Source organism: Homarus americanus, unplaced genomic scaffold (genome assembly GCF_018991925.1).
Source record: "Homarus americanus isolate GMGI-L3 unplaced genomic scaffold, GMGI_Hamer_2.0 scaffold20465, whole genome shotgun sequence".
Lineage (NCBI taxonomy): Eukaryota > Metazoa > Arthropoda > Malacostraca > Decapoda > Nephropidae > Homarus > Homarus americanus.
Window position 1 is genome coordinate 5,637,212 of NW_024756914.1, and position 20,317 is coordinate 5,657,528.

At 41.4% G+C, this 20,317-nt stretch overlaps 1 protein-coding gene across 5 annotated transcripts in view; it reads right to left on the reverse strand.

Annotated features, from left to right (window-relative positions):
• LOC121857092 overlaps nucleotides 1-20,317 on the reverse strand; it is a 60,216-nt gene that overhangs the window by 24,350 nt on the left and 15,549 nt on the right. For 3 of the 5 annotated variants that reach the window (XM_042352954.1, XM_042352956.1, XM_042352955.1), the window contains exons 3-9: nucleotides 19,332-19,480; nucleotides 16,531-16,681; nucleotides 15,658-15,819; nucleotides 14,495-14,536; nucleotides 5,274-5,303; nucleotides 5,107-5,136; nucleotides 1,451-1,480 (exon numbers count right to left, since the gene is read on the reverse strand). In XM_042352954.1, the coding sequence (XP_042208888.1) occupies nucleotides 1,451-1,480; nucleotides 5,107-5,136; nucleotides 5,274-5,303; nucleotides 14,495-14,536; nucleotides 15,658-15,819; nucleotides 16,531-16,681; nucleotides 19,332-19,480 (594 nt within the window). The remainder of the gene's footprint in view (nucleotides 1-1,450; nucleotides 1,481-5,106; nucleotides 5,137-5,273; nucleotides 5,304-14,494; nucleotides 14,537-15,657; nucleotides 15,820-16,530; nucleotides 16,682-19,331; nucleotides 19,481-20,317) is intronic. The other 2 variants (XM_042352958.1, XM_042352957.1) reach the window with 1 other exon arrangement.

Consider the following 20,317-nt stretch of genomic DNA (forward strand, 5'->3'; position numbering starts at 1 on the left):
GGAAGTAAGATGCTACATGTATGTGGTGTGGTGAGTGTTACAGGTGTGGGAGTAAGTTGCTGCGGGTGTGAGGTGGTGTTAAGTTTTACAGGTGTGGGGTAAGATGCTACAGGTGTATGGTGGTGGTGAGTGTTACAGGTGTGGGAGTAAGATGCTACAGGTGTGTGGTGGTGGTGAGTGTTACAGGTGTGGGAATAAGATGCTACAGATGTGTGGTGGTGGTGGTGAGTGTTACAGGCGTGGGGTAAGATGCTACAGGTGTGTGGTAGTGGTGAGTGTTACGGGTGTGGGAGTAAGATGCTACGGTGTGAGGTGGTGGTGAGTGCTACAGGTGTGGGGTAAGATGCTACAGGTGTGTGGTGGTGGTGAGTGTTACAGGTGTGGGAGTAAGATGCTACAGGTGTGTGGTAGTGGTGAGTGTTACAGGTGTGGGAATAAGATGCTACAGGTGTGTGGGTGGTGGTGGAGTATTACAGGTGTGGGAGTAAGACGCTACAGGTGTGAGGTGGTGTTAAGTGTTACAGGTGTGGGAGTACGATGCTACAGGTGTGTGGTGGTGGTGAATATTACAGGTGTGGGGAGTAGATGCTACAGGTGTGTGTGGTAGTGGTGAGTGTTACAGGTGTGGGAGTAAGATGCTACGGGTGTGAGGTGATGTTAAGTGTTACAGGAGTGGGAGTAAGATGCTACAGGTGTGTGGTGGTGTTAAGTGTTACAGGTGTGGGAGTAAGATGCTACAGGTGTGTGGTAGTGTGGTGAGTGTTACAGGTGTGGGAGTAAGATGCTACAGGTGTGAGGAGGTGTTAAGCATTACAGGTGTGGGAGTAAGATGCTGCAGGTGTGTGGTGGTGGTGAGTGTTACAGGTGTGGGAGTAAGATGCTACAGGTGTGAGGTGGTGGTGAGTGTTACAGGTGTGGGAGTAAGATGCTATAGGTGTGTGGTGGTGGTGGTGAGTGTTACAGGTGTGGGAGTAAGATGCTACAGGTGTGTGGTAGTGGTGAGTGTTACAGGTGTGGGAGTAAGATGCTACAGGTGTGTGGTGGTGGTGAGTGTTACAGGTGTGGGAGTAAGATGCTATAGGTGTGTGGTGGTGGTGAGTGTTATAGGTGTGGGAGTAAGATGCTACAGGTGTGTGGTGGTGGTGAGTGTTATAGGTGTGGGAGTAAGATGCTACAGGTGTGTGGTGGTGGTGAGTGTTATAGGTGTGGGAGTAAGATGCTACAGGTGTGTGGTGGTGGTGAGTGTTATAGGTGTGGGAGTAAGATGCTACAGGTGTGTGGTGGTGGTGAGTGTTACAGGTGTGGGAGTAAGATGCTACAGGTGTGTGGTGGTGGTGAGTGTTACAGGTGTGGGAGTAAGATGCTACAGGTGTGTGGTGGTGGTAATTGTTGTACATTTGGTCATGATGGCAGCATTACTGGTAAAGTAGACCTGTGTAGCCTCACTCACCTCCGTCTCTGTTCGGCAGCTTCCTGCTCTCTGTAAAATAAAACATAAATTAGATGTCACATTAAACAAACAACTGAATTTAAAGGGACTGAGATAAGAGAAGCTTTTATACACTGGATGACCTCACATAACATCAGGTCAATAACATAGGACTCACTAATCCACACACCTCGTCTACGGCATGTTATGGTAATTAAGGACAGTCGAACCTTGAATGTAAATGGAAGTGTTTACTGCATTCCATGTAGCAATTCTAATGGAAATTATGTAGGTTTGACTGGGAAAGCATTACAACTTAGTATGAAACAAAAGAGAGGACTCAAATCACGACTAACTTAAATGTCTACTATGGAAATAGTTTAAGTATGACTAATAAAATGGTTGAAATCAGGTCGTTGGTACGTACTGAAAAAATCGGTATAATAGCATTCACAGAAACATGGATAATCTTAGACTCACGTGAGTTACCTGTCGAATACCAAATTGCAAGTTACAAATTATTCCATACCGATGGGCAGATTAGGAAAGGAAGCGTGTAGCAATCTATTTAAGGGATAATCTGAAATGTGAAATAAATAAGGAAATAAAAACTGAACTTAATACAGAAACAATTTGGATAGAATTAACCGATTGTAGGGAAAATTTTATCTCGATAGAGTTAATGAGCAACTATTTGTGATGAATTGTGTCGGGCATCAAGACAGAGCAAAATCTGTATATTAGGCGACTTTAACTTTAGTCATAATAGATTGGACCGACCTTACGGGTAACTCAGAATCAGAGGATTTATTTATTTAATTTATTTTTTAAATAGTTCAGGATTGTTTCCTAAGTCAACATATAGCCGAACCCACCCAGGGTAATAATATACTCAATTTAGTTCTGTCGAACAAAAAAACCTCATTAGTAATGTCGAGGTAAGGAACAAACAAGCTAACAGCGATCACAAAGAAGTGAGATTCAAAGTAAAACTTAATGTCAGTCAAAAGGAAAATGCCATTTAGGTCCCAGAGTCTAGAAGGGCAAACTTTGATAGGTTGAAAAGGCAAGATTGGAAGATACCGGGAAGCTACCAGATAACGTTGGAGAAATTAACAATAATCTGAACAGACACTTTTCAACATTTTTCACCACCGAAAGTTTTAACATAATAACCGAGGCACCGACTTTATAGAGAGATATTGAAGAAAATAGATTAAGCGAGATAGTAGTGACCAGTAACGATGGTAATAAACCAATAGCCAACTAAAGACTAATAAGTCACCAGGTTCAGATTAGATATTTGCCAGAGTATTAAAGAAATGTAAGGAAGAGCTCAGTATGCCCTTAGCAAACTTGTTTAACACGTCATTAAAAACGGGTGTCATACCAGAATCCTGGAGGACAGCGAGCGAATGTGATACCGGTTTTCAAGAAGGGAGATAGATCACTATCCTCTAACTATCGTCCTATCAGTTTAATATCAATTGTAGGCAAGTTGCTAGAAGCAGTAATTTCAAATTCTATTTGAAATCACCTAGAGAGGCACGGGTTGATCAATGATTCCCAACATGGCCTCACAAGTGGGCGTTCATGTCTGACAAATGTATTTACATTCTTTTCAACTGTTTTAAAATCAGTGGATGATGGGCAAGATTATGATGTGGTATACCTCGACTTTAGCAAAGCCTTCGACAAAGTCCCCCACGAGTGACTAATACGAAATGTGGAGGCTCATGGCATTGGAGAAAATATTTTAAAATGGATTAGGGCGTGGTTTCTGGACAAAAAAACAAAACAACGTGTTAGCATTTACGGCACTAAATCCGATTGGGGTAACGTCATTAGTGGAGTGCCCCAAGACTCAGTACTTGGACCATTACTATTTATTATACAGTACAGTATACATAAACGATATAGATATAGGCATAGACAGCAACGTATGAAAATTTGCTGATGACAATAAAATAGTGCGTGCAATTAAATCTGACGAAGACTCCGTCAAACTATAGGAAGAGCTAAAAAAAATCACATGGTTTGAAAAATGGCAGATGAAATTGAATGTAAATAGAGAAACCAGATACCAGATGAACGACGTTGTTATACAGAAATCCGACTGTGAGAAAGACTTATGAGTAATGATCAGTAGGATTCTTAAACCAAGACAACAATGTGTATTTGCTTGAAACAAGGCTAACAAAGTACTTGGGTTCATACAAAGGAGTGTTAGTTACAAGACTAGCGAGGTTATCCTAAAACAATATCTTGCGCTTGTGAGACCTCACTTGGATTACACTGTTCAGTTCTGGTCACCTTACTACAGAATGGATATAGGATCCCTAGAAAGAATTCAGAGGAGAATGACAAGACTAATTCCGGACATTAGGAACCTTGAGTACACAGAGATGATAAAGCATCTTAATTTGCACTCCCTCGAGAGACGTAGAGTGAGAGGCGATATGATTGAGGTGTATAAATGGAAGTCAGAGCTGAACGAAGGTTCTCAAACTATCCAACTAAGAGCGAACTCGAAGCAATGGTTTTAAATTAGACAAATCTAGATTTAGGCGCGAGATAAGTAAACATTTGTTTGGAGATAGAGTAGTGGATGAGTGGAACAAGTTACCAAACGTCATCACTAACTCGAATACGCTGGATATTTTCAAACATAGGTTTGACGGGTATATGAGCGATAGGGGTTGGGTGTAAACAGAACTGCCCAGCATGGGTCAATAGCCCCATTGCAGTTTCCTCCATTTTTATGTTCTCATGTTCTTATGTTAACACAAGTATAATATTCGAACAACATCTGAAAACAGTACAGTTTTCGTTCATATTGGAAAAAATAATCATAGTATGGATTGAAAAACGGTATAATGTAAATGTGTTCAAATCAAAATGTGTCACGGAAAGACTTCTGGTTGAAGCAATTTTAATCAGGGAAATGAATTTTATAACCGTTAGAGATGGTCAGTACAAAACTGATAATAATTGTTCCCTAAATTTATTTGTCAGTGGCCCAAGGTTAAAAATGCTTTGAAACCATTTGAGGTGGATACAGGTTAGATGCTTATTGGGCCTCATGTTTTTGACCTGACCTGTTGCTATGTCACCCATTTTTCATAATCTCTTCATTCATTTGCAGTGGAGGTAGTGTGTGGATTAGTTGATCTCATATTATTGATCTGACCTGATGTTATATAAGGTCACCCATTGTATATACAGCTGTAAGCCTCTTTCAGTCCCTGTAAATTCAGTTGCCTCTGAAGATGTCTTGAATAAAGATGAAAGCTATGGTGCTCCAATGCTTCCCTTTTCCCGTGTGATTTTATCAAGTTTTATCTTATACAGTTTTATCACACCCTAATTGTTACAGGTGTGGGAGTAAGATGCTACAGGTGTGTGATGGTGGTGGCGAGTGTTACAGGTGTGGGAGTAAGATGCTACAGGTGTGTGATGGTGGTGGTGAGTGTTATAGGTGTGGGAGTAAGATGCAACAGGTGTGTGGTGGTGGTGAGTGTTACAGGTGTGGGAGTAAGATGCTACAGGTGTGTGGTGGTGGTGAGTGTTACAGGTGTGGGAGTAAGATGCTACAGGTGTGTGGTGGTGGTAATTGTTGTACATTTGGTCATGATGGCAGCATTACTGGTAAAGTAGACCTGTGTAGCCTCACTCACCTCCGTCTCTGTTCGGCAGCTTCCTGCTCTCTGTAAAATAAAACATAAATTAGATGTCACATTAAACAAACAATAAAAGCTGTATCAAGCATTATATGACCCTTATTATATATATATATATATATATATATATATATATCATAAGACTTACAAAGACTCACTCTTACCTCTGTATCCGTAAGGCAAAATCCGCTTCACTGCAATAAAAAAACATAAATTAGATGTCACATTAAGGACACAATATAAACTTGTTCCTCTCAGTATGTGTGTTGCTGTCAGTGTGAATGTGTTGCTGTCAGTGTGTGTGTGTTGCTGTCAGTGTGAATGTGTTGCTGTCAGTGTGTGTATGTGTTGCTGTCAGTGTGTGTGTTGCTGTCAGTGTGTGTATGTGTTGCTGTCAGTGTGTGTATGTGTGTTGCTGTCAGTGTGAATGTGTTGCTGTCAGTGTGTGTATGTGTTGCTGTCAGTGTGTGTGTTGCTGTCAGTGTGTGTGTGTTGCTGTCAGTGTGAATGTGTTGCTGTCAGTGTGTGTGTGTTGCTGTCAGTGTGAATGTGTTGCTGTCAGTGTGTGTGTGCTGTCAGTGTGAATGTGTTGCTGTCTGTGTGTATGTGTTGCTGTCAGTGTGTGTGTTGCTGTCAGTGTGAATGTGTGTCAGTGTGTGTGTTGCTGTCAGTGTGAATGTGTTGCTGTAAGGTGAATGTGTTGCTGTCAGTGTGTGTGTGTGTGTTGCTGTCAGTGTGTGTGTTGCTGTCAGTGTGAATGTGTTGCTGTCAGCGTGTGTGTGTAAGTGTGAATGTGTTGCTGTCAGTGTGTGTGTTGCTGTCAGTGTGTGTGTGTTGCTGTCAGTGTTTGTGTTGCTGTCAGTGTGTGTGTGTTGCTGTCAGTGTGTGTGTGTTGCTGTCAGTGTGTGTGTGTGTGTTGCTGTCAGTGTGTATGTGTTGCAGCCATTGTGTGTTCGTTGCTGTCAGTGTGCACTCGATAAGGACGTGCCCCTAAGTGCTCGTGTTATGAAGAGGCAGGACGGTGTGGTGCCAGGAGAGAAAAGGGCAGTTGTTCAGACCCTGCCCAGTGGTAAGATCGTGGTAGTTGGGGACAGCCAGGTGAGGTTTTTAGATAGGACTTTTTGTGCAAGAGATAGGAAACGTAGGACTAGAGTGTGGTTTTCTGGGGCTGGGATTGGGCATGTAGTTGAGTGGATAGACAAGGTTTTATCAGGGGAGGGTACCATGCCAGCAGTGTGTCTTAGTGTAAGAGGTAACGACATAGGAAAGGTTAGGAGTGAGGAACTTTTCAAGAGGTATAGGGAGGCGCTAGGGGAAGTTAGAGATAGGGGAAGGATCCCGATAGTATGTGGTGTCTTGCCTAGAAGAGGAGTTGGTGGTGAATGGCTGTCAAGGGCAGTTAGTGTCAACGGCCGTCTTGACAGATATTGCAAGTCAATGTCAGTCCCATTCATTGACAACTGGGACAACTTCTACGGCAGAAGGGACCTTTATGCTAGGGATGGGGTGCATCTGTCTAGGGATGGGGTGGCAACCCTGGCTGGCTCTCTCGAGAGGAAAGTCTTTAAACTGCAAGAGGAACATATGAACACGGGGGTTGAGGAGACTGCGGTGGGAGCGGGTAAACAAAGTGAAAGATTACAGGGAAATAGTGCTAGGAATGATGACAAAACTAAATTAGGCAGGAAGTTAAAACCTAAACGCAACAAAGAGAGGACTCATAACACGATTAACTTAAATGTCTACTACGCAAACAGTAGAAGTATGAGAAACAAAATGGATGAAATCAGGGCGTTGGTATGTACAGAAAAAATCGATATAATAGCATTCACCGAAACATGGATAAACCTAGACTCACGTGAGTTACCTGTCGAATACCAAATTGCAGGTTACAGGTTATTCCATACTGATAGGCAGATTAGAAAGGGGCGGAGTAGCAATCTATGTCAGGGATAATCTGAAGTGTGAAATAAATAAGGAAATAAAAACTGAGTGGAATACAGAAACAATTTGGATAGAATTAATCGATGGTAGGGAAAAATAAATCACAGGAGTAATATATAGACCTTCTAATCTTGATAGAGTTAATGAGCGACTTATTTGGGATGAAATGCGCAGGGCTTCCATATATAACAAAGTCTGTATAGTAGGCGACTTTAACTTTAGCCAAATAGATTGGATCGACCTTACAGGTAGCTCAGAATCAGAGGATTTTCTTGAAACAGTTCAGGACTGTTTTCTAAGTCAAAATATAACCGAACCCACCCGGGGTAATAATATACTCGATTTAGTTCTGTCAAATAGAGAAAACCTCATTAGTAATGTCGAGGTAGGGAACGAACTTGCTAACAGCGATCACAAAGAAATAAGATTCCAGTTAGAATTTCAGGGCAGCCGCAAGAAATATTCCACTAAAGTCTCAGATTTCAGAAGGGCAAACTTTGATAGTTTGAAGAGGCAGCTGAGAGAAGGGGTATCACGCTTGGGGGTGAATTACACGACCTCACATGGGGTGTCCTCACACAGTGTACCCACAGAGGGCAACCTCACCTTACCTGGAGACGTGACGGTTGAGGATGACCTGATCACGAGATCTCAGGTTGACTAGTTCCACAACAATTTAAATAATGAGTTACTTAATACACAAAGGCAGAACATTCTATACAGAAAACTCAGATCAAACAACAATGACCCTAAATGGATAAATAATTATTTAAAAAATATTTTTGGACAAAGGAAGGATATAGGTAGGCGAATAAATCGATGTGAAGTTTACCTCTGAGATTATTATCAGGTATTGGCCAGTAGGGTTAAGACCGAGATAAGAAAAGCAAAGAGGAATAATGAACTAAAGGTAGCAAAGGAGGCGAAGTCAAACCCCAAGGGATTCTTTCAAATGTATCAAACTAAAACGCGAGAAAAGATTGGACCAATACAGTCAGATACCGTCGAGCTAACTGATAACGACGGAGAAATGAGCAATAATCTGAATAAATATTTTTCAACAGTTTTCACCACCGAAAATATAAACATGATACCCGAGGCACCGACTCTATACAGAGATGGTGAAGAAAATAAATTAAGCGAGATAGTAGTGACTAGTAATGATGTTAGTAATCAAATAGGCAAACTAAAGCCGAATAAGTCACCAGGTCCCGATGAGATATTTGCCAGAGTATTTACATAAGAACATAAGAATGGAGGAAACTGCAGCGGGCCTATTGGCCCATACTGGGCAGTCCCATTTACACCCAACCCCTATTGCTCATATAAACATCCAACCTATGTTTGAAGCTATCCAGCATATTCGAGTTAATTATGATATTTGGTAATTTGTTCATCCACTACTCCGTTTCCAAACCAGTGTTTACCTATTTCTCTCCTAAATCTAAATTTGTCTAATTTAAAACCATTGTTACGAGTTCGCTCCTAGTTGGATAGTTTGAGTACCTTTGTAATGTCCCCTTTGTTTAGCCCTGACTTCCATTTATACACCTTTATCATGTCGCCCCTCGCTCTATGTCTCTCGAGGGAGTGCAAATTAAGATGCTTTAACCTGTCTCTGTACTCAAGGTTCCTAATGCCCGGGATTAGTCTTGTCATTCTCCTCTGGGTTCTTTCCAAGGATTCTATATCCATTCTGTAATGCGGTGACCAGAACTGAACTGCGTAATCCAGGTGAGGTCTCACAAGCGCAAGATAGATGACCTCGCTAGTCTTGTAACTAACACTCCTTTGTATGAACCCAAGTACTTTATTAGCCTTGTTACGAACAAAAACACATTGTTTACTTGGCTTAAGATTCCTACTTATCATTATTCCTAAATCTCTCTCGCAGTCGGATTTCACAATGGCATCGTTGTTCATCTGGTAACTGGTTTCCCTGTTTACATCTCCTATACTGAGTACTTTACATTTGTCCACATTGAATTTCATCTGCCATTTTTCAGATCATTCGAAAAATTTGTTTAGATCTTCCTGTAGTCTTACGGAGTCCTCGTCAGATTTAATTACACGTCCTATTTTAGTGTCATCAACAAATTTACTTATGTTGCTGTCTATCCCGATATCTATGTCGTTTATGTATATAATAAATAATAATGGTGCAAGTACTGAGCCTTGGGGAACTCAACTAGTGACGTTGCTCCAATGGGATTTAGTGCCGTTAATGCCCACTCGCTGTTTCCTGTCCTGTAACCACGCCCTAAACCATTTCAGAATGTTACCTTTAATGCCATGTGCTTCTACCTTTCTTATGAGTATTTCGTGGGGGACTCTGTCATACTTTGCTACGTCGAGATACAGTAAAACCTCGATTAACCGACCACATATGGGGGGAAGGGGCCGACGGATAATCTGAAAGTCGGTTAATCGAGGGTCGGTTAATCGAGGTTTTACTGTATACCACATCATAATTGTGCCCCTCGTCCGCCGATTCGAAACCTGATGAAAAGAATGTTAATAGATTAGTAAGACATGAACGCCCGCTTGTGAAACCATGTTGGGAATCATTGATGAAATTGTGCTTCTCCAGGTGATTTGGAATAGAGTTTGAAATAATTTTTCCAGAAATTTGCCTACAACTGATGTTAGACTGATTGGACGGTAGTTAGAGGATGGTGATCTATTTCCCTTCTTGAAAATCGGTATTACATTCGCTATCCTCCAGGATTCTGGTACTACACCTGTTTTTAAGGACATGTTAAACAACTTTGCTAAGGGCATACTTAGCTCTTCCTTACATTCCTTTAATACTCTGGCAAATATCTCATCGGGACCAGGTGACTTATTAGGCTTTAGTTTGTCTATTTGCTTACTAACATCGTTACTAGTCACTACTATCTCGCTTAATTTGTTTTCTTCTCTATCTCTGAATAGAGCCGGTGCCTCGGGTATCATGTTTAAATTTTCGGTGGTGAAAACTGTTGAAAAATATTTATTCAGATTATTGCTCATTTCTCCAACATTATCAGTTAGCTCGCCGGTATCTGACTGTATTGGCCCAATCTTTTCTCGTGTTTTAGTTTGATACATTTGATAGAATCCTTTGGGGTTTGTCTTCGCCTCCTTTGCTATCCTCAGCTCATTATACCTCTTTGCTTTCCTTATCTCGGTCTTAACCCTACCGGCCAATACCTTATAATAATCCCGGAGGTAAATTTCATCACGATTTATCCTCCTACCCATAGCCTTCCTTTGACCAATAATGTTCTTTAAGTAATATTTTATCAATTTAGGGTCATTGTTGTTTGATCTGAGTTTTTTGTATGGTATGTTCTGCCTTTGTGCATTAAGTAACTCATTATTTAAATTGTCGTGGAACTCGGCAACCTCAGATCTCGTTATGAGGTCGGTTTCAACCGTCAGGTCTGTACTCAGTTCTAACTACAGGAGCGAACACAAACACCTATAGAGTTTTGTAGATTCTATTTGTTGGATTGTACAGAGGAGCGTGAACCAAGACGGCGGTTCCCTACACTCTCTATGGGTTAACTCACTTCTCTCTATGGGTCACCTGACCTCTCAGGCGACATGTGGCAAGTGGTACATTAGCAGCTTCCAGATGTCGTGAGGCACATTATCTAAGCGTTTGGTGACATGAAAAATACATTGCCACACGCTGCTAGCTAAATAAGTAATGTATATAAATGGAGTACATACATAGTATACATACAACATAAATAATATACATACAGCATACATAATATACATATACATACAAGGTCCATGTAGTTCACCTCCAAGCGTGATGCCCCTTCTCTCAACTGCCTCTTCAAACTATCAAAGTTTGCCCTTCTGAAATCTGGGACTTTTGTGGAATTTTCCTTACGGCTGCCCTGAAAATCTAACTGGAATCTAATTTCTTTGTGATCGCTGTTTACATTAAGGGAATGTAAGGAAGAGCTTAGTATGCCCTTAGCAAAGTTGTTTAACATGTCCTTAAAAACAGGTGTAGTACCAGAATCCTGGAGGATACCGAATGTAATACCGATTTTCAAGAAGGGAGATAATCCCCATCCTCTAACTACCGTCCAATCAGTCTAACATCAGTTGTAGGCAAATTTCTGGAAGCAATTATTTCAAACTCTATTCCAAATCACCTGGAGAAGCACAATTTCATCAATGATTCCCAACATGGTTTCACAAGCGGGCATTCATGTCTAACTAATCTATTAACATTCTTTTCAGCTGTTTTCGAATCAGTGGACGAGGGGCACAATTATGATGTGGGATATCTCGACTTTAGCAAAGCCTACGACAGAGTCCCCCACGAAAGACTAATAAGAAAAGTGGAGGCTCATGACATTAAAGGAGATATTCTAAAATGGATTAGGGCGTGGTTATAGGACAGGAAACAACGAGGGAGCATTAACGGCACTAAATCCGATTGGAACAACGTCACTAGTGGAGTTCCCCAAGGCTCAGTACTTGGACCATTATTATTTATTATATACATAAACGATATAGATATTGACGTAGACAGCAACACAAGTGAATTTACTGATGACACTAAAATAGGGCGTGTAATTAAATCTGACAAGGACTCCGCAGAGATACAGAAAAATCTAAACAAATTTTTCGAATGGTTTGAAAAATGGCAGATGAAATTCAATGTGGACAAATGTAAAGTAATCAGTATAGGAGATGTAAACAGGGAAACCAGATACCAGATGAACAACAATGTTATTGAGAAATCCGACTGCGAGAAAGATTTAGGAGTAATGATAAATAGTTATCTTAAGCCAAGTAAACAATGTGTATATGCTCGAAACAATGCTAATAAAGTACTTGGGTTCATACAAAGGAGTGTTAGTTACAAGACTAACGAGGTCATCTTAAAACTATATCTTGCGCTTGTGAGACCTCACTTGGATTACGCAGTTCAATTCTGGTCACCACATTACAGAATGGATATAGAATCCTTAGAAAGAATTCAGAGGAGAATGACAAGAATAATCCCGGTCATTAGGAACCTTGAGTACAGAGACAGGTTAAAGCTCCTTAATTTGCACTCCCTCGAGAGGCAATATGATAGAGGTGTATAAATGGAAGTCTGGGCTAAACAAGGGGGACATTACAAAGGTACTCAAACTATCCAACTAGGAGAGAACTCGGAACAATGGATTTAAATTAGATAAATTTAGATTTTGGCGAGAAAATAGGTAAACATTGGTTTGGAAATAGAGTACTGGACGAGTGGAACAAGTTACCAAATATCATCATTAACTCAAATACGCTGGATAGCTTCAAACATAGGTTGGATGGATATATGAGCAATGGGGGTTGGGTGTACAATAAGTGGGACTGCTCAGTATGGGCCAATACGCCCACTGCAGTTTCCTTCATTCTTATGTTCTTAAGTGTGTGGCGTGGTGTTATAGTACATAAGAACATACCAAAATAAGGAGTCTGCAATAGGCCGGTTGGCCTGTACATGGCATCTCCTGTCGAGAATTACAACCACTCTCTATCGTCCATGAATCTATCTAGCCTACTTTTAAAACTTTCCAGCATTCCAGCACTTACTACAAAGTTGCTGAGCTTGTTCCACTCGTCCACCACCCTATTTGTGAACCAGTTCCTTCCTATCTCCCTCCTAAACCTAAACTTATCCAAATCAGTTGCTACGAGTCCTATCCTCCTCGAATATTTTGAGAACTTTATCTATATCTCCTTTATTGATTCCTTTCACCCACTTAAATACTTCTATCATATCTCCCCGCACTCTTCGTATTTCGCGGGAATGCAAGTTTAGTTTCATTAATCTATCTAGATATGGAAGGTTTCTAAGTCCCGTAATCATTTTCGTCATTCTTCGCAGCACCGACTCCAGTGATTGATATCCATTCTTTAATAAGGGCACCAGAACTGAACAACATAATCGAGGTGCGGCCTGACTAGTGCAAGATATAGTTGCAATAAGACCTCTGCACTCTTATTACTTACACTTCTAGATATAAAACCTAATACTACAGGTGTGTGGCAGTGTTACAGTAAGATACTACAGGTGTGTGGCAGTGTGTTACAGTATGACAGTAGAGGTGTGTGACGGTGTGTTATAGTAAGATACTACAGGTGTTTGGCAGTGTGATACAGTAAGATACTACAGGTGTGTGGCGGTGTGTTATAGTAAGTTACCGCAGGTGTGTGGCAGTGTGTTATGGTAAGATACTACAGGTGTTTCGCGGTGTGCTATAGTAAGATACTACAGGTGTTTGGCGGTGTTATAGAGTAAGATACTACAGGTGTGTGGCAGTGTTACAGTAAGATACTACAGGTGTGTGCAGTGTTACAGTAAAATACTACAAGTGTGTGGTAGTGTGTTATAGTAAGATACTACAGGTGTTTGGCGGTGTTATAGAGTAAGATACTACAGGTGTGTGTGCAGTGTTACAGTAAGATACTACAGGTGTGTGGCAGTGTTACAGTAAAATACTACAGGTGTGTGGTAGTGTGTTATAGTAAGATACTACAGGTGTTTGGCGGTGTGTTATAGTAGATACTACTGGTGTTTGGCGGTGTGATAGAGTAAGATACTACAGGTGTGTGGCAGTGTGTTACAGTAAGATACTACAGGTGTGTGACAGTGTTACAGTAAGATACTACAGGTGTGTGGCAGTGTTGCAGTAAGATACTTCATGTGTGTGGCAGAGTGTTACAATAAGATACTACAGGTGTGTGTGGGCTGTGTTACAGTAAGATACTACAGGTGTGTGGTGGTGTGTTACAGTAAGATACTACAGGTGTGTGGGTTACAGTAAGATACTGCAGGTGTGTGACAGGGTTACAGTAAGATACTACAGGTGTGTGGCAGAGTGTTACAGTAAGATACTACAGGTGTGTGACAGGGTTACAGTAAGACACTACAGGTGTGTAGCAGTGTTACAGTAAGATACTACAGGTGTGTGGGCAGTGTTACAGTAAGATACTATAGGTGTGTGGCACTGTTACAGTAAGATACTACAGGTGTGTGGGCAGTGTTACAGTAAGATACTACAGGTGTGTGGCAGAGTGTTACAGTAAGATACTACAGGTGTGTGGCAGTGTGTGTGGCAGTGTTACAGTAAGATACTACAGGTGTTGTGGATACTACAGTGTTACAGTAAGATACTACAGGTGTGTGGCAGTGTTACAGTAAGATACTACAGGTGTTTGGCAGTGTTACAGTAAGATACTACAGGTGTGTGGCAGTGTTACAGTAAGATACTACAGGTGTGTGGCAGAGTGTTACAGTAAGATACTACAGGTGTGTGGCAGTGTTACAGTAAGATACTACAGGTGTGTGGCAGTGTTACACTAAGATACTACAGGTGTTGTGTATGTTGTCATGATGGCAGCCTAACTATATGACGTACAGTAACCATGTATGGCCTCTCTCTCTCACCCCTTTCTCTCTCCCCAACGCCATATGTCTTCTTTCTTCATTCTGGAATACAAAAGAAAAAAAAATTGGGTGTCGCAAAAAAACTGAGAATAATATTGCGTTTACTAACAGACGTGTGTGTGTGTGTGTGTGTGTGTGTGTGTGTGTGTGTGTGTGTGTGTGTGTGTGTGTAATTGCTTTTGTGCGTGGGAATAGTTGGAATTATAATATAGTATAATATAAAACCAATATAAATTAATTGTGTTTCTTCATCATTGTCAACAAGACCCTTTACTGTACTCTTCATTTCCCTTATTAAGGTTATTTAGTGTGTTAGTAGATCACTTGGCATCATTATGAGCACCTGTGAGCCACTTGGCATCATTATGAGCACCTGTGAGTCACTTGGAACTATTATGAGCACCTGTGAGTCACTTGGCACCATTATGAGCACCTGTGAGTCACTTGGCACCATTATGAGCACCTGTGAGTCACTTGGCATCATTATGAGCACCTGTGAGTCACTTAGCACCATTATGAGCACCTGTGAGTCACTTGGCATCATTATGAGCACCTGTGAGTCACTTAGCACCATTATGAGCACCTGTGAGTCACTTGGCACCATTATGAGCACCTGTGAGTCACTTGGCATCATTATGAGGACCTTAGTCACTTGGCACCATTATGAGCACCTGTGAGCCACTTAGCACCATTATGAGCACAGTCACTTGGCACCATTATGAGCACCTGTCACTTGGCACCATTATGAGCACCTGTGAGTCACTTGGCATCATTGTCACTTGGCATCATGAGCACTGAGTCACTTGGCATCATTATGAGCATCTGTGAGTCACCTGACACCATTATGAGCACCTGTGAGTCACTTGGCACCATTATGAGCACCTGTGAGTCACTTGGCACCATTATGAGCACCTGTGAGTCACTTGGCATCAATGTGAGCACTGTGAGTCACTTTTCATCATTATGAGCATCTGTGAGTCACCTGACACCATTATGAGCACCTGTGAGTCACTTCGCATCATTGTGAGCACCCGTGAGTCACTTGGAATCATTATGAGCATCTGTGAGTCACCTGACACCATTATGAGCACCTGTGAGTCACTTGACATCACACACACACACACACACACACACACACACACGATTCATGACACAATACGCACCTATGGACGGTGTAACCAGACAGAGCGAAGGCCTGATGTTTGTCTCCCGTTACATAAACACCGTCACCCACCAGCACGTCAAGACGCTTCAGCTGGTTGGCCAAAACCTGAAGATCTTGGTCACTCAGGTGACTCCCAGGTAACACCAGGTAACCCAATTGCCTGAGGGCGGGAAAGATAACGCTGTTGAACATTAGACTGTCATAATTTCATCATATTAGATCAAACATGATGCTCACATGTTTACTGTACTGTAAATAAAGAGAGAACCAATACAACCTTTATGTGATGGTACACTATAAGCCGTTCAAAATTCCCTTGCAGCTGAAGCATAATAGTGAGAGTAGGGAACACAACATCTCTTCCTAATTTAGATAATATTTTTTTTTCATATTAAGCAACCTATTTCACTGTCAACTTCTTGTCACCATCTAGAATAAATTTATAACCCCACGGGACAAGAAAAACGGGTTACTGAATATGGTGAAACCCCTTGGGTACGAGGGCCTCTCTCTCCTGAATAAAATCGTCTGGCATTAACCAAATAAAATATTAAAAGTGACGTCCAATAGTGAAGGGGTTAGTGGAGATAGTTTCTTAGGATTGAAAGAAGAGAAACATCTTCAGCCATTGTACTCGTAGAGGAAAGTTAACGTTTTCTGGACCACGTGAGATGGTGCCGCTTCACAAGGCTCAATGACTGACAGAAGTTATGTATGGTGATGTGTCAGTATTATTAGTCCTTCAGGAGGTTAGAATTTTATCATCTTGGCGACTTGGTTCATTATAATAGAAAAGTTGTTCAATGTACATAGATTATTAATAACAAGCATGTTAAACAAATAGTCTTTACAGAGTGAGTGTTTAGCTTACATGTTTTCTGGCTGTAGTTGTTGAGCCACCTGGGCTGCCCAGTCTATGTGATCAGTATCAATCCCGGAGAGGAACAAGTCAAGACCACATATAATGTTTGGCAGCTGGCGAGGCAGTAGTGCTGGAGTAACCCCCGCGGGCACATGCAGTCCTGGAGAAAAAAAAACAGCTATACCACTACAACTACTACTAATAATAATACTAATAATGATGATAATAATAATGATGATAATAATAATAATGATGAGAATAATAATAATAATAATAATAATAATAATAATAATAATAATAATAATAATAATAATAATAATAATAATAATAATAATAATAATAAACGGTTTATTGAAAGAATAGAAAGACTGGCAGACGAAATGCTGAAAACATACAACTACATAATTTGGGAATGGATCACTTGATTGACAAATAATATACAAGTAGCATAAGTGGTATACATGGGATATAATTGCATTAACAAGGGGGGAGGTCATACAACAGGGAGTTTCGCAATAGTAACAGTGCAAAAGTAAGATTAACAGGGAGTGAACACACTGGTTAACTAGGAGTTGTTGATAATATTTACAATGGTTGGGATTGGGCTGTTCTTATAGTGATCAGTGTGTTCATATGGGCTGGATGCTGTTGTAATGTCGGCCTCTCCCCAAATTTGCAGATGGGGTCATGGTGACGATCAGAGGGTGCTGAGAGGGTAAGTGTGTTGAGCTCTTCTTGATATGTGGAGTAGGAGGAGGAGAGAATAATTTTGCATGCCCTCTTCTGCACTTTTCATAAGTGCTTCCGTTTTGTGGCATTTATGGAGGAAGACCAGCCAGGGGAGGCATAGCTGAGCTTGGGAAGTATGGATGTTTAAGCATTGTGGAGCTCGAGCACGGAAACTCCGAGGGGACTTGTGACGGCGGAGGTGGTGAAGACGAAAACTGGGCGATTTGACAGTTGTACTGACGTGTTATCTACAGTATAGTGACGCTGAGGAGCTTGGTGGAGTCCACAATCTAGAATGTGTTGGGGCCCAAAGTAATGGAGGGAGGTGGGACAAGGTCAGAGGGGAGATTGATGTGCATGACCATGGTCTTGGTATGGTTGTTGGTGGCCCAATTGTAGAGAACTGGTCAATATATTCTGGAGGGCGCTGTAGTCGGTAGCCGAGTTCAGTGGTGGAGTCGTCGACATATTTCCAATGATCGGGAGTTTCTTTCAGGGCATCATTGATAAGCATGAGGAAGCAGAGCCTTGGCGGATCGCCACAGGTGAGTGGCTGAAAGGTGGAGACAGCCCCTCGGAAGCGTACAGCTTGGCCTCGGTCAGTAAGGAAGTCTGTAAGCCATGATGTAAGACTTCTCCGAAACCCTAGGTTGATAGTTTTGTTTATGATTAAATTGTGGTTGACTAAGTCGAATACCTTGGTGAAGTCAATGAAGGCGACAACCAGAGACGTCTTTAGTTTTTCCAGATGGTGATATATATAGTCGAGAAAACTGACAAGACAGTGAATGGTGGAGGAAGTTTTCATATTGCCAAATTGCTGAGGATCTATAGCACCTGCAATATTAGCATAAGCTCAGTCAAAAACGAAACTTTCGCAAATTAAGCTGGGTATTGGGTTGATGGCAATGGGTCGTAGCTCATTTAAAGATTGTGGACTCGTTGACTTGGGCTCTGGTGACACATACGAGGTCTTCCAGTCAGCTGGACATCTTGCTTGGGCGAGGGAAGCACCGATGATGGCGCAGAGGGATGTAGCCAATTCCGGGGAGAACTTATGAATTAGTAATTAATATTTCTTTATAACTCAGTGGAAAACAATGCAAAAAATTGACAAAAATGCGCTCATTCATTAAGTCTAGACATCCTTTGTTACCTTAACATTTAAATTGACCAAATTTTGATTAGGTATGGTTAGGTTACGTTAGGTTAGGTCAGTTACCTTAGCATTAATGCCATTCAGTTATTGTTTGTTTAATATGTGTCTACATAACTGCTTTACATACACATAAAGTCCCAACTTTAAAAATAATATTGAAATTCATTTTTATTTCGTAATCATCCATAAAACACCAGACACACAAAGAGAGAGAGAGAGACACACACACACACACACACAAACGCGCGCGCGTTTTTTAAAATTAAACTATACATAATATGGGATTACATACGGAAAAACATGGGGTCACACACAAACTCATAACATAGGATCTCACACACATAACATGAGATCACACACATGTAGCATGGGGTCACACACACGTAACATGGGGTCACGCACACACATAACATGAGGTCACACACAGGTAACATGGGGTCCATAACATGGGGTCACACACATAACACATCGTCACATACACTTAACATGGGGTCATATACACATAACATGGGGTCACACACATAACATGGGGGTCACACACACATAACATGGGGTCACACACATAACATGGGGTCACACATAACATGGGGTCACACACATAACATGGGTCACAGACATATAACATGGGGTCACACACATAACATGGGGTCACACACACACACACACACATAACATGGGGTCAAACACATAACATGGGGGTCACACACACATAACATGGGGTCACACACATAACATGGGGGTCACACACATAACATGGGGTCATATACACATAACATAGGGTCACACACATAACATGTGGGTTACACACATAACATGGGGTCACACACACCTAACATGGGGTCACACACATAACATGGGTCACACACATATAACATGGGGTCACACACACACACATGAGGTCATACACACACATAACACCCACCAAGCCGTACAGATCGCCACAGAGAGGACAGCGCTGGGGCCAGGTCGGGATCTTTGCCAGTTATCACCAGGTGGAGGCCCAGCAGCGTGTCTGGCAGCATCTTAACAGCAGCACCACTCAGTTGTCCCTTGAACTGTCTCACCCGACACCTGCAACATTACTATTTGGTAGAATCAGTCTCTACTTTGTATAATAATGAAAGAATTGCTGGATCATCTCATGTTTCAGACCTCGGTATATTTCACCCAGGATAAACCGTCCTAACCTAACCTATCGTGAAATCAATTGGGTAACAAATCTTCAGGTGACCCATATTGGATTTTGCACAACTATGGTTAAAATTTTTAGATTTAAGCTCACTAATATACAGTATATAACAAATTAAGTTCATAGAACCAGAACAGTATTTTAAACTTTGTGTAAGTTTAGAAATTTTTGTTGTAGCGCCTGTCCACGTGTGACAGCTAGCATCCTTCTGTACTGTACATTGAGAAACAATATCCTTACTCACTAGGCTGAACATGTCTTGAGACACCGTTTCATTGTATCTAATGGTGGCAAACACAAGGTAATATAACTCACTAAATTATTTAAAACGATCTGGGTTCAGCGTGACATGGCCCAGGATACAAAGATCCCCAGTAATTCCCTGTACAAGAGAATGGGCAACAAATCCATCAGATAACCATCATCCCATCTCTCTTCTATCCATAGCTGGCAAAATCCCTTTTCGTGTGATCCTCAACTTACATCTTGTAGCCTCATGTGTTCAGAGTCACAGCCTCGGCACCACAGTTTTGTTCTTTGCAGTTCGTCAAAAACAATAAAAGTGTCAAAAGCAGAAAAAGAACTTGCAATGATTTTCATTAATCTAACCAAAACCTTTGACATTCAACTGAAAGGAAATCAAGAAGATGCTCCAGGACACAAAATCGGCTGCCCGGACAACACGACAGGGAGTTGTTCGCTACTTCCATGGTAGTATT